Source organism: Hippocampus comes, unplaced genomic scaffold (assembly GCF_001891065.2).
Source record: "Hippocampus comes isolate QL1 unplaced genomic scaffold, H_comes_QL1_v1.1 scaffold9, whole genome shotgun sequence".
NCBI classification, from domain to species: domain Eukaryota; kingdom Metazoa; phylum Chordata; class Actinopteri; order Syngnathiformes; family Syngnathidae; genus Hippocampus; species Hippocampus comes.
Window position 1 is genome coordinate 5,289,251 of NW_017805275.1, and position 18,903 is coordinate 5,308,153.

At 42.1% G+C, this 18,903-nt stretch overlaps 2 protein-coding genes across 6 annotated transcripts in view; one reads left to right on the forward strand and one right to left on the reverse strand.

The window, feature by feature from the left end:
* Positions 1 to 11,970, forward strand: part of unc5a (unc-5 netrin receptor A) — a 178,960-nt gene extending 166,990 nt beyond the window's left edge. For 3 of the 5 annotated variants that reach the window (XM_019870063.1, XM_019870066.1, XM_019870067.1), the window contains 4 exons: positions 562 to 711; positions 4,232 to 4,396; positions 4,497 to 4,675; positions 8,756 to 11,970. In XM_019870063.1, the coding sequence (XP_019725622.1) occupies positions 562 to 711; positions 4,232 to 4,396; positions 4,497 to 4,675; positions 8,756 to 8,921 (660 nt within the window). In that variant the 3' untranslated portion in view covers positions 8,922 to 11,970. Of the gene's footprint in view, positions 1 to 561; positions 712 to 4,231; positions 4,397 to 4,493; positions 4,676 to 8,755 lie in introns of all 5 variants that reach the window. The other 2 variants (XM_019870064.1, XM_019870065.1) reach the window with 1 other exon arrangement.
* Positions 11,971 to 14,153: 2,183 nt separating this feature from the next.
* The window catches only part of pdlim7 (PDZ and LIM domain 7), a 38,648-nt gene continuing 33,898 nt past the window's right edge, over positions 14,154 to 18,903 (reverse strand). The window contains exons 12-13 of the mRNA XM_019869687.1: positions 16,175 to 16,290; positions 14,154 to 14,840 (exon numbers count right to left, since the gene is read on the reverse strand). Of these exons, the coding sequence (XP_019725246.1) occupies positions 14,754 to 14,840; positions 16,175 to 16,290 (203 nt within the window). The 3' untranslated portion in view covers positions 14,154 to 14,753. The remainder of the gene's footprint in view (positions 14,841 to 16,174; positions 16,291 to 18,903) is intronic.

Below are 18,903 nucleotides of genomic sequence, written 5' to 3' on the forward strand. Positions count from 1 at the left end.
TGTGCATGCTAATGCTGGAAGCTGAAAACATCCTCCGCACACATATCGTATGCATATACTGAGGTGTGTTGGGGGAGGGCGGGGGGCAGGGGGGAGGTTCAACCTTGTGGTGACATTAAAGCTTTGTGGAGACAAGTGGGTGTTGCCTGCTGTGGCTGCATGCAGAGCTGCGATCTTCCACTTCTGGGATGCGCTTTGCTCGTGCTCGGCTCTGTGGGAATAAGGAGAAGACACAGGATGTACAGGATCTGCTAAATTATGTAGGCCTTCGTCAATAAGTATGATGTGATGCAAAATCTCGATGCACACGTTGAAAGCTTGTTTTCATCACCCACTGATTGGGCAGCTGTGGCCTTACGGCAGATCTGCGTCAACGTACTTGACCAAGTTTGGATGTGTTTAAATCCTGTGGGGTGGGGAAATCTTTTTATTTTAATAAGAGGGTCACGCTTTCATTCACATCGCCTGGGTGGTCTCGAACATATCCCCCAGCGATGAATGAGGATTCACTGTATTCCTCTGTGTTCATGAAAATGTTTCCGCTCATCTTTGCCCCATCAGGAGGTGATGCAGATGGAGAGACAGCTGGGTGGTCGGCTGATTGACGAGCCTCACATGCTGCTCTTCAAAGACAGCTACCACAACCTGCGCCTGTCCATCCATGACATGCCCCAGGCCCACTGGAGGAGCAAGTTGCTCGCCGGCTACCAGGTGGGTATCACAGTGGCCCAGTGGGGCAGAGGGGAGGTGTGGGAGGAGGAGGGGGGTGATCGGGGGGAGGTTGGTGGGGGCTCAGCTTCCCAGCACAAGCAAGGAAGGGGATCGCTTGGTTCTTTCAAGGTTGTCTCCTAAATAGTGTTTCTTTTTTTTGGACCTGTTTGTACAGAAATGAAAAACAACAAAAGCTCATCAGAGCCCTCTTGTAATCGTGAACGAGGGCTCATGGTCGACTTGTCTGTCTGGACTTAAACGTGAACAAAACAAAAATAGTGTCAAGCAAGATCCCTGCAACACATTTTAATGGTCAGTTTGGAGGCTGAAATTTGAGCTCCTGTTGGATTCAATGACTTGTACTAAGATCATATTCTGAAAATAATCACCTTAAATCTCCTCTGAATGATTATTCTCTCTCGCGGCGCAGAGGGATAGTCGTTAGCATACTCTAATAATCTGCCTTACAGTTCTGACTTTGAGGGTTCCAACTAGAGTTGGGACTTGCGCCCAAAATTCGCCTTTGCTATTCATTTGCTGTCTAATCAGCGAGTTCCGAAAAGTCTACTTTGGACCAAAAACACGTCCCAAAAATTACAAATCCAATGTGATTATAATGATAAATGGAGTGCGCTTACATCGCGCCTTATATTTACATGTGAAGGGAAGAAGGTGATGGCGTTGGAGGTCGGCAAAGAGGTAAGACAGCGGTTGTTGACGTTGTTGTTTTTGGCGTGAGCCGTTCCGACTCAAATCCAAAAATTCTGATTCGGCGTTCGCTTCTCAATGCGAGTCACCAGCGATTCGTGCACAGTCCGAATTCCCTCATTTCAAATATGTGTGGATTAGATGCATTGAAGTCTCTAAATTGTCCTGTGTATGAGTAGTTGTTGGCCGACACAGTATATGCCCTGCCGTTGGCTGGCAATCAGCCCAGAGTGGACAGCGATTCTTGCCCAAAGTCAGCAGAGGTAGTTCTCCAGCTCACTTGCAACACTGATGAGAATAAACAGTGAAATCAAAAGATATTTCAAGGAAAGATTAAAAAAAAAAAAAAAAAAGAATCTATGAACCCATTTAATCCCCAATTTTTCCCAGACATTTAAAAGTCAAAATCAGGTGTCATTGACAGCCCTTTTAAGTAATCAGTAATAAAAATGTTTAGAGCCCTGTAAATTAAATCATTGTTGTCCTTCACAAATGCGACCGGTGGGATTAAATGGGTTAATGTCAAAACTGTCAAAAAGATAGAGTGTCTTTCTCAAACTTTTTTTGTTTTAACCTCAGGTTCTCAGTTGCCCCGCTTGATTTGGTGAAGCAGGGTGGGCCACAACTTAAGAGTTGAGTTGATGGAACCTTTTTAGTGTGTGGCGCCTGAAAAGTGCATATTATTGTCCACTAACTTGTCCACATTACAGTTCAGTCAGCGCAGTAACCCAGAGCTGCAAGTTGATTGATGATCCCAGCCACCGCAGGCTCAAAAGGAGCTTTGAAATATGGAACGGGGAAATAAATATCTGGAAGCTCACAACCTGGATGCTGGGAGCCGTCCACGTGCACTGACTGCACTGCGCCCGTGAGGATAGTTCAAAGAGGACTCAAAAATGATCTGGCTTCAAGTTGGAGGTGCACAAGGTCCCTGTAGAGAAAGCCTAGGTTGTGCCAAGCAAGCACAGCGGTAACATTGTCCCCTGCGCAAAATCTTCTGAACTGAGCCTGCTTATTTGGAAGTGCTTCCCTCACAGCAGTGTTGTGTGTGTGTGTGTGTGTGTGTGTGTGTGTGTGTGTGTGTGTGTGTGTGTGTGTGTGTGTGTGTGCGCGCGCGCGCGCGCGGGGGCGGGGGCTTTACTCTCCCCCGGGGCCCCAACATGACTTTTGTGAATTTCACCTGCCTTCCTGCACCATCTGTCCGCCTGGGTAACAGTGCCCCTCGTTGGTCACTAACATGTACTGCGGCCCAGAGCCCCTCTTCAACAGTTCTTGTCAGCTGTTAAAGGGAGGCTAAAGAATGAGTTAGCGTGCCCTGTTGTTTTTTTTTTCCCCATATCTGTCTTTCTTTCTTTCTTTCTCTTGGGATATGCGTATGAGGCATGAATATGGAGCAACAGAGAGCAAGATGTCCAAATCATCAGCTTTGAATCCATTTGAGGAAGCGCACACCCCGGCTGCCTTTTTTTTTTTTTTTTTTTTTTTTTTTTTTTTTGTCAGACAGTAGCAAGGACTTACTTTGCATGCATACTCTAGAAAGGGGAAAGTCTTGGGAGACACATCTTGATCAAGCGATTAATTATTTATCAGGGATTAACTTGAGTCTGGGGGGGTGGGGTATGCCAAATTTGAAATAAATGCATAAGAGACAGATGAATCTCCCTTTTCAGGTTAAGATTGAACATAGCAGTAGTTCTGAGCCCATTTAAGTTCTTCCACAGTGAACAGTACATTTACACTGTTTATGGAAAGCCTGTGTCGTAATTAAATGTATGACTCACTGTAGTTGATGGCTGAGTGCTGGACTCTGCTCCTCTAATAAAAACGCTATTGATTGACTCGTCAGATGTAACCAGTGGCACACACGATTTCTTGTCATATAATAATTCACAGTCGTTAAGACTTCCACTTGAAGGTGCTGTTTTCGAGTTGCTCCCTCGGGTCTGTGCATTCATCTCAGGCGTTTGCAGATTTAGTTTGCACGATATTTTGGTTTGCCTCGAGTAGTTGGGGAAGCAAAATCTTTCCCCATCTCCGTGTTTTTTGTTCCCTTAGAGCGCAAAAGGTGTGGCCATCTCTCTCTCAGTCAGAAGCCACACTCTCGGGAATGACGTTTTTTTGGGAGGTGCGGTTCACGACATGGAGCGATGTGGCTGGAAGCCGGCCGTTACTGTCACTTTTAAAATACAGTACTAACAAACAAGTGGTCTCGAGTCATTTTAACCGCGAGGTATCGCGGTACTCTTCGAGTACTTGTTTGCTGTGCAACCCTCCACATTTTCAAATGAACACTCGTGTAACATTCCTTGGAAATCAAAATTTCACATCACTGGTGAGCTCTTGTGTGAGATCATCATGACATTTGTTTCCCCACACAAAGATCCTCGTATGCGTGTTTGGAGGAGTTTGGTGCGCAAGATTTCGCCTCTCCTTCAGATTCACTCCAAAATGAAGGCCTCAAATTCATTTTTGTCAATTCCTTTTCAGTCCCTTTGCCCCTCAAAAAGCCAAGGCTGCCGTGCTACGACTGCAAATATCAAATAGTGTGCAATTTTGCCCTTCTAATAATGTAATGCTCTACAAGTGTAGCAAAGTTGTCCTGTTGTAGGACTGTCATACAGTCGTGGAAAATGTCCGACGAGTAAGATTAGTTGTTCGACGACTGCGCTGACTTGGTGATGACAAAGAGAGCACTAGTACCTGGACTCGAGGATATTGAATACCTTTTGGTCAAACCTCAAAAAGCTTTTCGTAGTCGACGCTTTTTGGCAGGTTTGAATCATGTGATGCATTCGTTCGTCCTTCGCTGCAGGAGATCCCATTCTACCACATCTGGAACGGTTCCCAACGGTACCTGCACTGCACCTTCACTCTGGAGCGCCTCAGCCTTGGCACCTGTGAGCTCACCTGCCAGCTGTGCGTGTGGCAGGTGGAGGGCGAAGGACAGAGCTTCAGCCTAGACTTTAACATCGCCAAGGTAAGACTGAGGAGCTTATCCAACCCCGTTTTGGACAATTTGTCCGTTCGCGGTTGTGCAGTTTTTCATGAAGGCCGATTGTTGTTGTTGTCACAAGCAGGACACCCGAGCCGTGGATTCCGAGTTCCTGTTAATGGACACGAGCGCCACCGCCCTCGCAGGGCCCAGCGCCTTTCAGATCCCATACCTCATAAGGCAAAAGATTTGCAGCAGCCTGGACACCCCGTGTCCCAAGGGAGCCGACTGGAGAATGCTGGCACAAAGACTCAAGCTCGAGAGGTACGTGAGAACAAAGTGTTCCATAATCATTCATCTGCGCAGCACAGTGGAACAAACGGCCTCGCAAATAATTCACTGCAACCGCATTTATACTCCGTGAGTGGAGCGCTTGCATCACAATACTTACTCTTTTAATAAACAGCAAGTCGCTCCAACAATGTACTGAAAATCACAGCGCTCCACCCCGAACAAAAAGAGTCTCGCGTAGCGCCAAGACTGACCTGCGAGAGACAGCGTGCTGCCACACGGCAACGGTCGTCAAAAAAGTAGTACAAAATGAAGCTCGGAGAACCGCTGGCCTATCTGGTAACGACTTTACGAACTGTCATTTTTATTGTGGTTGAATGACTCGAGTCCGTGGCGCAGCCCAACTCTGTAAATAGGACGAGTTACAGATTTACCATTGGCGGCGCCAACCGTTTTCCAGGCAGATCAAGCGGGGAAACACACTTTAAACACACAGGATAGTCTTTCAGAGACATCAGTGTTTTCTGACTTCAATGTGAATGCTTCTACCCCAAAACTTTTTCTGAAAGGGATGTTCACTCGCATTCACCATGTACAATTCAATGTTTAAAAATTGTGAAATTCAGTTAGCATTTAAAAAAAAAATGTTAACAGACTTGTTTATTATTTATTTAATCCACAATTTGTTTCAGATGAATCACTGGCTGTGCCCATAATCATTTACTTCTTCCTTCCTCCCTACATGCAGCTTTGAAACTGCTGGGTCCAAAGAAAACCAAATTGGGTGAAATAATAGGATTTGAACCTCAATTCCTGTGTACAAAGTCAGCGGTGATACTCACTGAGGCGTCCAGTCGCTACCAGAATGTTGCATTAAACTTACTTCAACTTGGGGTGTACACTAACTGTCCAAAATGGTGACCAGCTCCAGGTCTTAAACCCACCCAAATCCAATCTTCAACCCAATCTGCTGAGTAGAAATAATTAACCCAACTTTGGGTGAAAGTAACCCAATCTTCTTAAAATCCATCATGAGTGAGTTAGGGAAAGCAACCCCGAAATGTGTGTGTGTGTGTGTGTGTGTGTGTGTGTGTGTGTGTGTGTGTGTGTGTGTAGTGTATAACTGGGTGTGGGGTGTGGGGGGGGGGGCTGTGCGCTGTGTTCAAAGAAGAGAAAATTTGGGTTTCGGAATGGTTTTATTTTCTAACCCGTGTCCATAAAATGACATGAGACTGGTGTTTTACTAGGACGGTTTTCACTGGCTCTCATCGGCCGCATCCAGAGTGAGACTGCAGAAAACGAAAAAATAGCAAAATGGACAAATGAAAAAAAACATACCTGTGTACATGAAATGACATGAGACTGGTGCTTTACTCGGCCGGTCTTGCAGGCCCTCTTGGGGATCCTAAACAATATAAAGTGGTTGCGCGCAAATCAGCGTTAGCAACATTAGCTTAATCTGTCGACGGAGACTGGCTCCAAACGTCACCCGGCCCAAAATCATCCAGGCTATCTTCAACAAAGTGTTCGTAACCACAGCGTATTCTTGCACTAGGCGCGGGTATTGGGTAGAGCCGAGTACGTGTCTACATTAAATCACAACAACAATAATAGAAGTGAAATTAATAGTGTATTGTAACCTGTTACTAGTGGACGATCCTGTTCACCCAAAAATGGCTCGAACGTGCTATTAATTAATTATGTCATTGTCGTCTTATAATTACGGTACAACAGAGCAATCTCAGACAGTGGACTGCAGACAATAAATAGTCTCAAAATGACATTAGTTAGGAAAAAAAAAGTCTTGATTCACACAAAATTAGAACATTGCGCTTTGCAAAACTGCTCTGTGGAGGAAAAACAATATCTACCGGTATATGTTTCGAACCTTGCATGAGCACTCTGGTGGGTAGGGAGTGATTCCGAACACAGCTCGCCGTTCATTGCAATATGTAGCTGGAAAACTTGATTTGAGCAGTTTAGACATGAAAGACTTTTTTTCTTCAGGTAGGCTGCCAAATGTATCCAACTTTTCTCTGTCGGTACGACATTCTCCTTTCGAATGCTGAGGGCAGGGGAAGGTTACGTGCAAACAATCCATCAGCAGCAAATCTAGAAAACAAGCTGCGACGTGTTCTTTTTTATGTTGCACAATTGGCATATTTGAAAAGAAGTTAGAGCAATTGATCCCTTTTTACACAAATTTAATTTCTACCCGCCTAATGAAACCCAATAGGTAAAGTTAATTTTTCCGATCAACTTTATTTGCCACAATTAATCCCCGGGTGAATTGATGTGGCACAGGCTTAATTAGCAGTGCTGTGCTCAGCAGAATCAATTGTCAATTAGGCCTGAAGACGGGAAGACAACAACCTCTCCGGCTAGTTGCATCCGTCCTCAACTGCACGTGGTACCAACGAGTCAAACACAGCAGCTTCTAATTTTTCTCTCCTGCCATTTTCTCATGGGATACATCGATCAATTTTCTACTATTGCAGTCCACAACAACATTATGGCCACGTGTACGATATAATGATATTCAATACAATCGAGGGTCTTGACAAACATAACAATGTTCGCTTGTCAGACAGGTGTTAATTTGCTCAAGTAGTTTGCAGCGATGTCGAACTGCGGTAGCTGTCTCATATTTTGACCTCAATTACGAGCATGACAGTCAAAAATGTTGCATGCGGCTAATTACGAGCCCGATAATAAACATAATTATCGCTGGCAGTGTCGATTCAACCTGAGCATTATTGCCTTTGTAAAGCCAATTCTGATCACGTTGCGTTGGACATCATTGTCTTGACGTCATTTTGTAGCCAGTGTTTATGGAACAATGATTGTTTGATATTTCTCATTCCACTTCCTTTGGGAGATTATAAGTAGTCGATATGACAAACTATCAATAAAAGATATGAAAAATTAAATAACAGCATGCGGCTTGCTCACAAATTTCCAAGCGTGTTATTGTGCTCTTTGTTCTTCAGAACAGCAAACGCCGCAAAGGAATGGACTGTTTGTGACCTTTGTCAAGGTCAAAAGTATTTGGTGGCGCGTTGACCTCCCGGCGCACCGCCTCAGTGGTTTGAGTGTTTTGAGTGCGTTGCGTGTTCTCCTTGAGAGTTCAGGCCGTCAACGGCAGCCGAACAGAAAAAGAGCATTCCATCGAATCAGTGTGTGCAAGTACATTGGGGACATCAAATACAGAGCCGACTGAGACGGCCACTTTGTTGTCATTGATTGGGCTTGATGGCCAAAAGGTCGGGCGCCTAAAATGGGAAAAGGTCACTTCCGACTGTGTCAACTGTCAGAAGTCCGTATCGGATTGACTGAATGGGATGTCGGACCTATTTCAACATCAAATCAAGACGAATGAGGCTTTTGCTTTGAAGCGGCTGTTGGGCATCAAATGAAAATGGCTTTTTAGTTGAGTATTATGGAGGAGCCTCTTCCGACTTGGCTGTAAAAAAAAAAAAAGTGCCACGTGCCGCAACTGAATGTTAACTGAATAACTAAACCATACACATTGATATATATTTTTTTCCCTGTAAGGAAAAATATCTTTCTGCAATGTTGCACTTTATAAAACCATCGAGTGATCACATCATGAAACAGAATGTAAAGAAACAATTTGTTTGTCATGGTTCAAATGTGGCAATCCCGTTCAATGTGTAGTAAAGTGCAGTGGAGGAACAACGAAAGAAGAGTCGAAAAAAAAAAAAAAAGATAAGATGCACAGCAGTTAAAATGCAATGGGTGTGCTGAGCAATGAAACTGAAAGAAGAATCACATTTGTCTTCTGCTAGTCATTTATTTTTGGGTTGTTGTTTCAAGGTATATCTAGAGTTGCTAACGGAATAAGTACTACATTTTGAAATCAATGAATAATCATGTTTCTGAAAAGAATGGTATTTCCTATTTTTTCCCATAATCACCCAGCCGAACGGCATCACCGAGCCGCCTGATGACACTTGTCCGTTAGTGTAATGGGTTAAAAGATAAACATTGTATGCCTGCCTCCTTTAACTGACAAGCGTGTCCAAAATATGAATCGTGTTTGCGCTCACCGATTCATGCCAAGTGTTCTTTGTGTAACTGTTGTGCGTGCAGACACATGAGCTTCTTGGCGTCCAAAGCGAGCCCGACCTCGGCCATCCTGGACCTGTGGGAGGCGCAACATTTCCACGGCGGCAACATCAACCAGCTGGCTGCCGTCATGGCGGACATCGGCAAGCAGGAAGCCATGATCTTCCTGGTGTCGGACGGCGAGTGCTAACAGGCCGAGGTGAAACGAGCAGGGTGCAAGAATTCCATATCGACCATCGCAGCTGTCTGTTTTACATCGATCAATGTCGGAGGGCCCCGTTTTCACGCTTTCCACTGAGAGAATCATATTCAGGCAGCTCGGTTGAAAAGTTAGCATTTCCCTCCAAACACCTGCCCAAATTTTTCTCTTACATAATTTCATGGAGCGCTTAATGTACGCCGATCATACACAGCCAATCATTTCATTCCATTGAAAACTGTCATCAGGAAAGTCCTTTGACCATTTTCTCAATATGCTTGATATCCATTTTAAGGTCCGTCACTATTAAGACAATTCACTCCAGCAGTTTTCTTTACACAACTGCCATTTTTGGTGCACGAGTAAAGCAAAATTGTGCACTTCAAGCACATCTCTTGAAGCGCGAGATGTTAACTAGCCAAATTTCCTAATGTTGTCATGCATGACTTCTGTCCTCGGACGTTTCTGTACCATTTTTGGCATTTCTGCGATCCATGACAACCTTTTGGCATACTCGTGGGGCAGCTACATCCCAGCAGGAAGGCAAAACTCTACACTAGTTACGTGGTCCCCCGTGGTGGGTGGGCTGCTTAACGGCTGTGCCTGCCTGATTGGTAACGTTCTTTTGGAACATATGCACTCTGTTCTGATTTTCTTTTTTTTTTATTCCTCAAACATATCTGTGAAGCCCGGTACCAAATGTACCGGTTGTGCTGACACTTGTACTGCACTGGTTGGGACCCACTGCACTAGTTGACAACCGCATGCAACTAGTACGACTGGGGTCATTATAAAATGTTACCAGTCAACATTGAACACGTCACTAGTAGTGGAAAAAGGCATTACTAGTAAGTTAGCTTAATTGATTTTATTATCATTCTATAGCTACAGCCCAATCCCAGCGGATTCTGTAGCTAGCTGACACGTGCTAGCAGCTGATTTACGAAAGAGGCACCGTTTCATTTTTAGGCACAAGAAGCATCACCTTTTTTTAAGGTTTTGTTCAGTGGCAGTTATATTGTTATATATTCTTCCCAAAGAGAATAGTTTTTCTTTTTTAACTGTTAGATTTTTTGATTTACAAGCATTCACTTGTAAAATGTCACTGGAGATGCATGAAGGGTTGACTTTCAAGGGGCTTCACTTTCAAGAGGCGCTCTCTCCAAGTTTTGAATGGCGTCGTCATTCTCATTAGCCTTTTCTTTTGGCTGAAAGGGACAAGATTGGAAATTTTGGGAATGAAATCTCGTGCGAGTGAGGACAAAAACCTTAAGTGGATATCAAGGTTATCAGCGATTTAAAGCAGGCGCTCTCTGCAATTAGGATGGAAGGTTCGCCGGAGGACCGCCGTCACCCTCGCATCCATTTTGCGTCAGTGTTTCATGTGTGTTCTTTCCAGGGAGGTCTCATTCATTTCTTCACTTTAGTTCACACGCCATTGCTAATGAAGGCGCCGTGGGGCCCCGAAACACTTGGGAAGCAACACGTCGTCACCGTCCTAAGTGACGTGTCCTCTAATTGCTTTAATGGTGAAGCGCACGGGCGGGATGTTTGTTGACCACCTAACGTGCAGCGGCTAACGTCTACTTAAGGGCCCGTTTTTTAAAAAAATTGTTTTGTTTTGCTCTGTTTATGGAGTGCTTTTTCTGAAGCCATGTTTGGTGCGCTTTGCTATCACCCCCCCCGCCCCCACTCCGTAGCACATCCTCCCAGTTGCCGCGTACACGGAGAACATCCGCAGGTTCAATCCCCAGTTCAGCCATAGTGTGTGTGCGCGTGTGTGCGTGCTCCTCCTCAGGGTTGCATGTGATGTCTATAAAGTTGTCAGGAGAGACCCCCCGCCCGCCCTCCCTCATTAAAGACACACTCAACTGCCGTATGCTCCGAAGCCCTTCAACACACCGGAGCTTCTTTTTACGATTGTCCTGATTTTAAGAATGTACTTTTATGTTTCCACGCGCTTTTTTGCGAAGAGGACGCTTTTGTTTTTTTAATGCGCCATCGTAACACTATTCCGACACGGCTACTGCAGCTCTCCTTCCGACCTAGGACTATTAGGGCCACACCCCATCGAAAACAAAGAAACATTCCCACAGCGATGCAATCATAACAGTAAAAGAACCAAGTTTTTGCTACAATGTGTGACAAAAGTCTAAACACTCGTGTTATTAGAATAAAGGCAGACTTTGAGAAAATATGAAATCAGAGTGCGACAGGAATATTTTTTCCCCCCAGAACAGTCAGAATGTTATGTAGAAAAATGTTGGAAATCGTGTATCATAGTGCAGGAAAAGACACAACACCAAGAAATTAATCACAAATAAAATTGCGACTTTTTCTCCTCTTAATTCCGGAAGCGCATTGCTTGTCACTCCAGAAAAGGACGTGATACATTTCAGGATTTAATGGGATAGCTTTCACATGATAACATCTTTCTCACGTTATAAGGCAATCATTTTCTCGTTTTAATGTGCAAGCACATCGCGTTAAAGTGGAACAAAGACTTCAATGTTGCACAAAACAAAACAGAGCAAACCTTTCCAGTTCTTGTCAACGTTACTAGCTAGGTTATTCTAAGATACTGTTTTATATATATATATATATATATATATATATATATATAAAATATAAAGGCCAGGTGTTTAAAAACAATTGACATTTACAAAAGATAGGCCTAGCTACAAAGGGCTCCGCCACTGATCTGAGCCAGAAGGAATTGCTTTGTTTTGTTTAGCCTAATCTTGCCATAACTTCTACCGTTAAAATGTGCAGTGCATCACATTGTAACGTAAAATTCACCGTGTTAACTCGTCAAACATATCATGTTCATCCTGTGAAATTTATACTCCCTTTGAATTGAATTTGCAAATTCAAGATATTTCTGGTTGACACGCATCTGGTGTATCGATCAGCAAGACATTTAGTTTTGAATCAAATTAATTTTTTTTTCATATTTTGATTCTCCTTGTAAAATCAAAAAGTTTTCATGGAATTCCCATAAGTGCATTATTTTCGTAGCTATTTTTTTTTTTTTTTTTAATACCGGAGTATTTTTCCTCCATTGGTAATGGCTTTCATGCTCCTTCGTTCTTTTCCCACCAGACTTTTTTAGTTTGTGTTTTTTTTCTCCAACGACCAGAGAGCGTTTGGTGCAAAGATGTCACCACACCAAGTTGTGCGTGTGTGTGTGTGTGTGTGTGTGTGTGTGTGTGTGTGTGTGTGTGTGTGTGATTTCTAACAGTAGCCTTCAACCCCTCTGACACATAATGTTAATCTCACCAAATAAATCTCGTTAAAAAGGATCACGTCCACCTGTAATATAATACCTTTTCTATCGCAGCCACGTGCTGTCACTTTGCATAGAGTTAAGTGTGCGTGTACGTGTGTGCGCGTACGTGTGAGTGTGAATGTGTGCGTGAGTGAGCTAAATTGGTAACCAAAGTTTTCATTCATTCTTTTCACCCAGATGTTTTTTTTTCTGTGCAGCGAGCATCCACATCTTTGTTTCAGCAGTCAAGTTGACCTTGTGCGTGTGTGTGTTTGTGCAATGACTTTGTAAAGAAATGTAAAATATATTTTAATATGAAGCCAAATAATGATAACAATAACATAAAAAAATAATAAAATATGACACATAAGTTGCGCGGCATTTGTCAAGTCTAAACCGTGACGTGTTTGCCTATTTAACTGTTGTTTGGCGATCTAGCAGTGAAGACTTTCTGCAGTGTTCTAAGGCTTTAGGGGGGGCTCTTTATGGGAAGCTTCAGTGTTCTCTTGTTTGTCTCTCATCACTTGCGTATGTATGGACTTACGACTGGCAGCATTTCAATACGAGCTGCAACGAGTCAATCACCGAGCAGAGATGGCGGGAGGAAGACGTGGCCTTGTTTGAGGAGCCACGCCGGCTGTTCGTTCGGTCCAAGTGTGTGTGTGTGTGTGTGTGTGTGTGTGTGTGTGTGTGTGTGTGTGTGTGTGTGTGTGTGTGAGAGAGGGAGAGAGAGAAAGAGAGAGAGAGAGAGAGAGAGAGAGAGAGAGAGAGAGAGAGAGAGAGAGAGAGAGAGCGCTAGCGCCGGAGCGAATGCGTCTCAGTGCGAGAGTTTGAGAGTGTCCATGTGTGATAGTTTTGTAAGCGCGCGTGATAGTGTGAGTGCGCATCTTTATTAGAGTGAGCGAGTGCATTTGTGGACGCGCATGACGAAAAGTGCGCGCATTCGTGAGTAAACAAATGTGAAAGTGCGTGTGTTATATCGTGTATGCGAGTGAGAGTGCGTTGAATTCTGTGCGAACAGTGTACGAAGGTGATAGCGTGTGCGCGCGTGGGATGGCTTGACCGCGTGAGTCTTCGTGAGAGTGCGCGTGTGCGTGTGAAAGCGTGTCTGTATAAGCGTAAGTGTTGCGGCCGTAGGTGTGCGTGCGCGTCCCACTAATGTAATTCACGGGTTGCCGGTTTATCCAGCGTTTGCTTACATCACAACTGTACATTTTGTATCACTCATTCCTATTTGACGTCAAGTGGCGAGTGCGTGCGCATTACATGCCATGTTGCTCCAAATGTTTTCTCCAAATAGACTTTTGTACTTGTGAACCGTTTCTGTTCTTGAGTCAATGTTTTTTGCCTTTCTGCATTCAAAAATGCTGTACTTACGACACGCCACTGCGCTTATGCAATTGTATAATCCCAATTTGGTTTGAGTTTGTTTCATTTGGTTCTACCTTTTTGCGTTTTTACTGTCGGTGTACATTGTTGTGGAGACTTTTTTGTGGCAAAGAAAAACTTCAGCAAAGGATGATTTTCTGTACTTTTGGGATAATGATGGATTTGTTGGTAGAATTTTGGAAATTCGTTTCTAAGTGCTTTCAAGTATTTACTTGGCCTTATGTATATATATATATCGATCTATGACATTTCAGAAAGTTATGTATAGTAATTGAACCTGAAAACTCTGTAAATAAATTATATATTGTTAATTCAAGGACTAGGTGTTTTACTTGCAGCTGGGGTTGTCATGGTGACAGAAAATAGGTAAAGACAAAGTTGAAGAAATCGGGATTATTTGATAGTTTAACTCACTAAGTGGCAGCCATTTTCAGACGGTGCTTTACACGTGAAGACATTTTAAAGATAGGTATGCTGTATATAAATAAGTACCTGTGATTGAAAGTCTGGACTCTGAAAAGACAAAAATACGTCCATGCGATTGAATGAAGTAACTAGCACACGCATTGCAAGATCACGACAACAAAGATGTTTATTCAATCAATCCGGCAGTTATTTAAAACAACGCATTTTCTGAAGCAATATAAATACATATTCAAAAGCCTGTAGGTTTAGAAAAAAAATAACTGCAGGATGAGAGTTTGTAATAAATTCTAATATTCTATCTTTGGGCACATAAAATACTGTCTTAAAAAAAACTTACTGTTGTCTGACAAAACTAAATGGTTATTATGTTATGTCTATAATACAATTTTTTCTCAGAGTCTCTTAAGTCCAATTGCAAAGTTTTTTTTTTCCAACAAATTTGCAACAATCCTAAACCAAACTTCCCATTAAAAGTTTCTGGAAATTAAAATGAGTCCAAATGCAAAAAAAAAAAAAATAAAAAAATACAATAATAATGATTTTAAAAAACAATGTCAACAGGTTGACGTGAAGGTAAACAAGATAATGGCATGTTTGAACAGGTCAACCCAGTCCAGTTGAGTGACAGGCTGAATATTTAGTATAAGAGGCACAACGGAGCGTTAAGCTTCGACCATCCAGATGAACACAGGCTTGCGTGTGATTTGAGGTTCGACATCAAGATTTGAGAAGAGGATGACTCACACCGGGGCAAAGGCGTGGCCTTTGCAGAGGGGCTTGTCCTTCTTGGAGTAAAACGTCTTCCCCTCCAGGTTGATTTGGCACAGCTTCACACATGCAGAAAACAAAAAGGAGGGAAGGGCCAAACTATCACAACCTGATGAACAGAAAATATACTTGCTGCGCTCCTTTCTTTCGTTTTTCCTGCTTCAAGAATCCTATAATATTTGTGTTGTTTCTATGCTTTGATGTTCATTTCGTGGTACAAAGGCCTATTATTGTAGTTAATGAATGAAAACCACAAAAATTGAAAGAACAGTCTCGTTCACGAAATAAAAAATAAGTAAAATAAACGTATTACGTGAAACTTCATTTTACATTGGTAAAATGATAATTATAGCGAAAATGTCTGTAGATTAATATTAAACATGAGTTTTTAGTGGGTCATTAGAAATGTATTTATGTCGGTTTTGCTGTAAATGCATATCTACAGAAGAAGGAAGGTTAGTTCATTGAGAATTGTAGTTGATAGGACCTTAGTACACATTATTTGGTGACCTTTTTTTTTACTAAAACTAATACGATTAAAAAATTCTATTAAGGCATGTTTGGAATAATACAAACTAATAAAAATCAACAAATGCGCTAAAAACTCATTTTGGCTAACTGAATATATATACACATACATTACATGCTGTACACACACACACACACACACACACACACACACACACACACATTTGGGTTCATTTGCCACGATCTAGACTCGACATTTGAGAGCAGTGGTTCTTAACCTTGTTAGAGGTACCGAACCCAACCAGTTCATATGCACGTTCACTTAACCCTTCATTCGTGAAAAATAAAAATGTTTATTTTTTACAAATTCAAGACATAAAAAAACGCATTTATTAAAAACAGAAAAACAAAACACTAAATACAATTTCAAGACATAAGTATCCTTTTTTTTGTTGTTGTTATACACAAAATGAACCAGCCAGTGATGGCCAAGTGGGCATGTCATAACTAATTGACACGTTGAGTCAGGTGTGTCTTAACCTCCATGTTAGAGGCTCCGTCGAACCCCTGAGACCGAGTCACAGAACCCCTGGGGTTCGATCGAACCCAGGTTAAGAACCACACCAATAACACCAAAGCATTTTAGTATAACAAATCCGATTTAACGTAATTCGGATTATTTGATCATTTGGGTCCATTTAAAAATGCATGGGAAGAGGACCTTGCAAAAAACGATTCACAATATTGAGTAAAAGAAATTGCAATTATTTTTCAGAATTGTTCAGCTCTTGTACCAAATGTTTGTTGAGCGTTGAATGTGTTACAATTTGGGGAGCCACAGAGGAAAAGGTTCCACTCCAAGTGCCTGTCTGATGTTTTCTCGGCGTCGGCGGTGCAAGAGAAGACATGAAAGGGAGAGACTCACAGCGCAGACGAAGCACGTATCGTGCCAGCTGTAGCCCAGGGCCTCCAGGAAACGATCCCCGGCGTCAATCTTGAAGTCGCAGCCATGACATTTGGTGCCGAACATCTTCTCGTAATCTGGAAAGACAAAGCCCTGAAAACGGTGCTCTCTAAAGGGGACAGATTGCGCAAAATTGATTTTGAATGTCTCGTATAAAAATAGGCCGGCATCTGGAGCGCTTGCACTCATCAGGTGGGGAAAACAAACCTTTGTTCCCTTTTCTGAATATCTGTCAGGGAGCAAGCATAATTTACATAATGACTCCACCCATGACATGATCTGGTGTGACGAGGGAAGATCCGGAGCCACTTTCAAACAGCGGCCAGTCTACATCGTCTGAAACTATCATGCAGAAACAACCCCCAACTGATGTGATGCCCCTGTTTATAATGTCAAAGCCAAAAGGTAAGCACAGCTGCATTGAATGAAGTTGTTGAAGCAGTGGAGGGAAATGTGTGTGTTTGTGTAGAAGCCATGGGAAGGAAAGTCAGACTCAGCATATACAAGTCCCTCGCGAGCATGAAACAGAGCCACCCTCTCAAAGCAGGCTAATTTCAGTGAAACAGACACTCTTGATCCTTTAAGTACTTTAGGGATCGAATGATCAACTGATATTAGCTTTTATGAAATCATCAGATTATTTTTTTTTGTTTCTAAATCTGTTATCGGAATTGTATTCTGACAAATATTGGACTCAGCATCAGCCTGAAAAAAATCCATATTGGCCGTGCCCCAGTAAAATTGCTCATTAATAAAGGCTAATTACCGCAATGCCATTTGTAAACATGTTATAAGTGTTGATCCTGGGGGTATTTTATGTGTTGACAAAAACATGGAAAATGCATTTCTCAAACACTTGGGAATGCTATTAAAACTGTGACCAAAATTTAAAAAAAAATTATATATATATTACAACATGGGTGTCAAACATGGCCCGCGGGCCGGAACCGTCCCCCAAGGATGTGCGATCAGGCCCGCAGGATCATTTAAAAGTGAAAAAATGCATAAAAGACATGGAATAGATATTTTAATTAGGTGCAATTCATGGAGTATCCGCTAGGGGACACACTGTTTTGATCAGAGTAGAAGACAACATTGTTTTGATCAGAGAAGAAGACAACAGCCGGCCTCAGTCTTTCACTGAGACAGACCCAACACAGCAGACGCTGTCACGGTCATGTGAATACTTTCTTCTTTACACATTTAATCGCACTCTCCTTAGTGTGTAAGGTGTAGGCAGGGATTAAATTTTGATTTTATATGCACATGTGTAAATGGTTTAAAAATTCTTTTCTTTATGAATCTCATTTAATCTTAAAATGCATTACTATATTTTTCAATACCAATTGTTTAAGTTTTGTGCCTTTGTACATACAAGCAGTAGGATCAGTTGCAATGCATATATGTAAATGATAAAAGTAAATTGCACATTTGTCTAAGGAAAAATAAGGTGCTTCATGAAATGTTTTGTAAAAGATATTTTCATTAAATTTCAACATTTTCCTAATGTTCTTGTGCTTCTTTCGACCAAAACAAAGGAAAGACATATTATTTTGGTTATTTATAGCAGAGTATGGTATAATTTTAATGGTCCGGCCCACTTGACATCTACCGAGGCCGTACGTGGCCCACAATGTGAAATTAGTTTGACACCCCTGTATTATAACATGGCATTACATGCCAAATACAAGGTCCCACTTAGTGTTGAAAAAAAAACCCAACAATATGTATTTAGCATTATGTGTGAATCCTGAAATGTGTCAAAAGGCCAAGAGGGCAGAATACTTTTGCCAGCAATATATATATATATATATGACTTAATATTAGGCCTTTATTCTGGTAATACTATGACGAGTAAATGTGTGACTATTCTTGTTAAATCCAGATTTCCATCCATCCATCGATTTTTCTGATCCGCTTATCCTTACAAGGGTCGTGGGGCGTGCTGGAGCCTATCCCAGCTGTCTTAGGGCAGTAGGTGGGAGGACACCCTGAATTGGTTGCCAGCCCCAAAAAGTTTTTGGTATGTGATTTTACAATTTTTTTTTTTTTTAACATTAACTTTTTTCACGATTTAAATGTTGGCTCAATTATTTAATCATCAACAGCGTGAGCTTAGCAAAGGTAAAAAAGTAGATATTATTGATGTAAAATTCCTTAACTATTGTAAAACTTGCACTTGCAGCTTTTTTTATGTCTAACATAATTTATTCAGTAGCAGGGGCGTCACTAGGTTTCAAGAACAAGGGGGGCTTAGCCCCAAGGGGAACACAGCCCCTTTAGGGGGGTCCGGGGGCATGCCCCCCCGGGAGAATTTTTTTCTACATTCTGTTAAAAATCCATCAATTCCGTGCACTTTGAGAGCAAAATGAAGAGGCTATGAAGAACTACACACATCACATTAGTATCCTCTTTACTATGATGGGGCTTCCTCCCCTGGACTTTAACTGGACTAGATAATAGAAATTATAAAGAGTTCAAAAGTTCAATCTTGGTTGTTCAAGGGAATTAGAAGGATGCCCGATAACATAACCTATATGACAGTAGGCCTATATTCCTCTCTACCAAAATGTATTAATATATGCTTAGCCCCCAGAAGACTATGTATTTTGAGATGTCTGCCGTGATATGCAATTTAAGTTAGTACAATGAGATGCAAAAGCTTCATCACTTTGGAAAAACACAAGTTT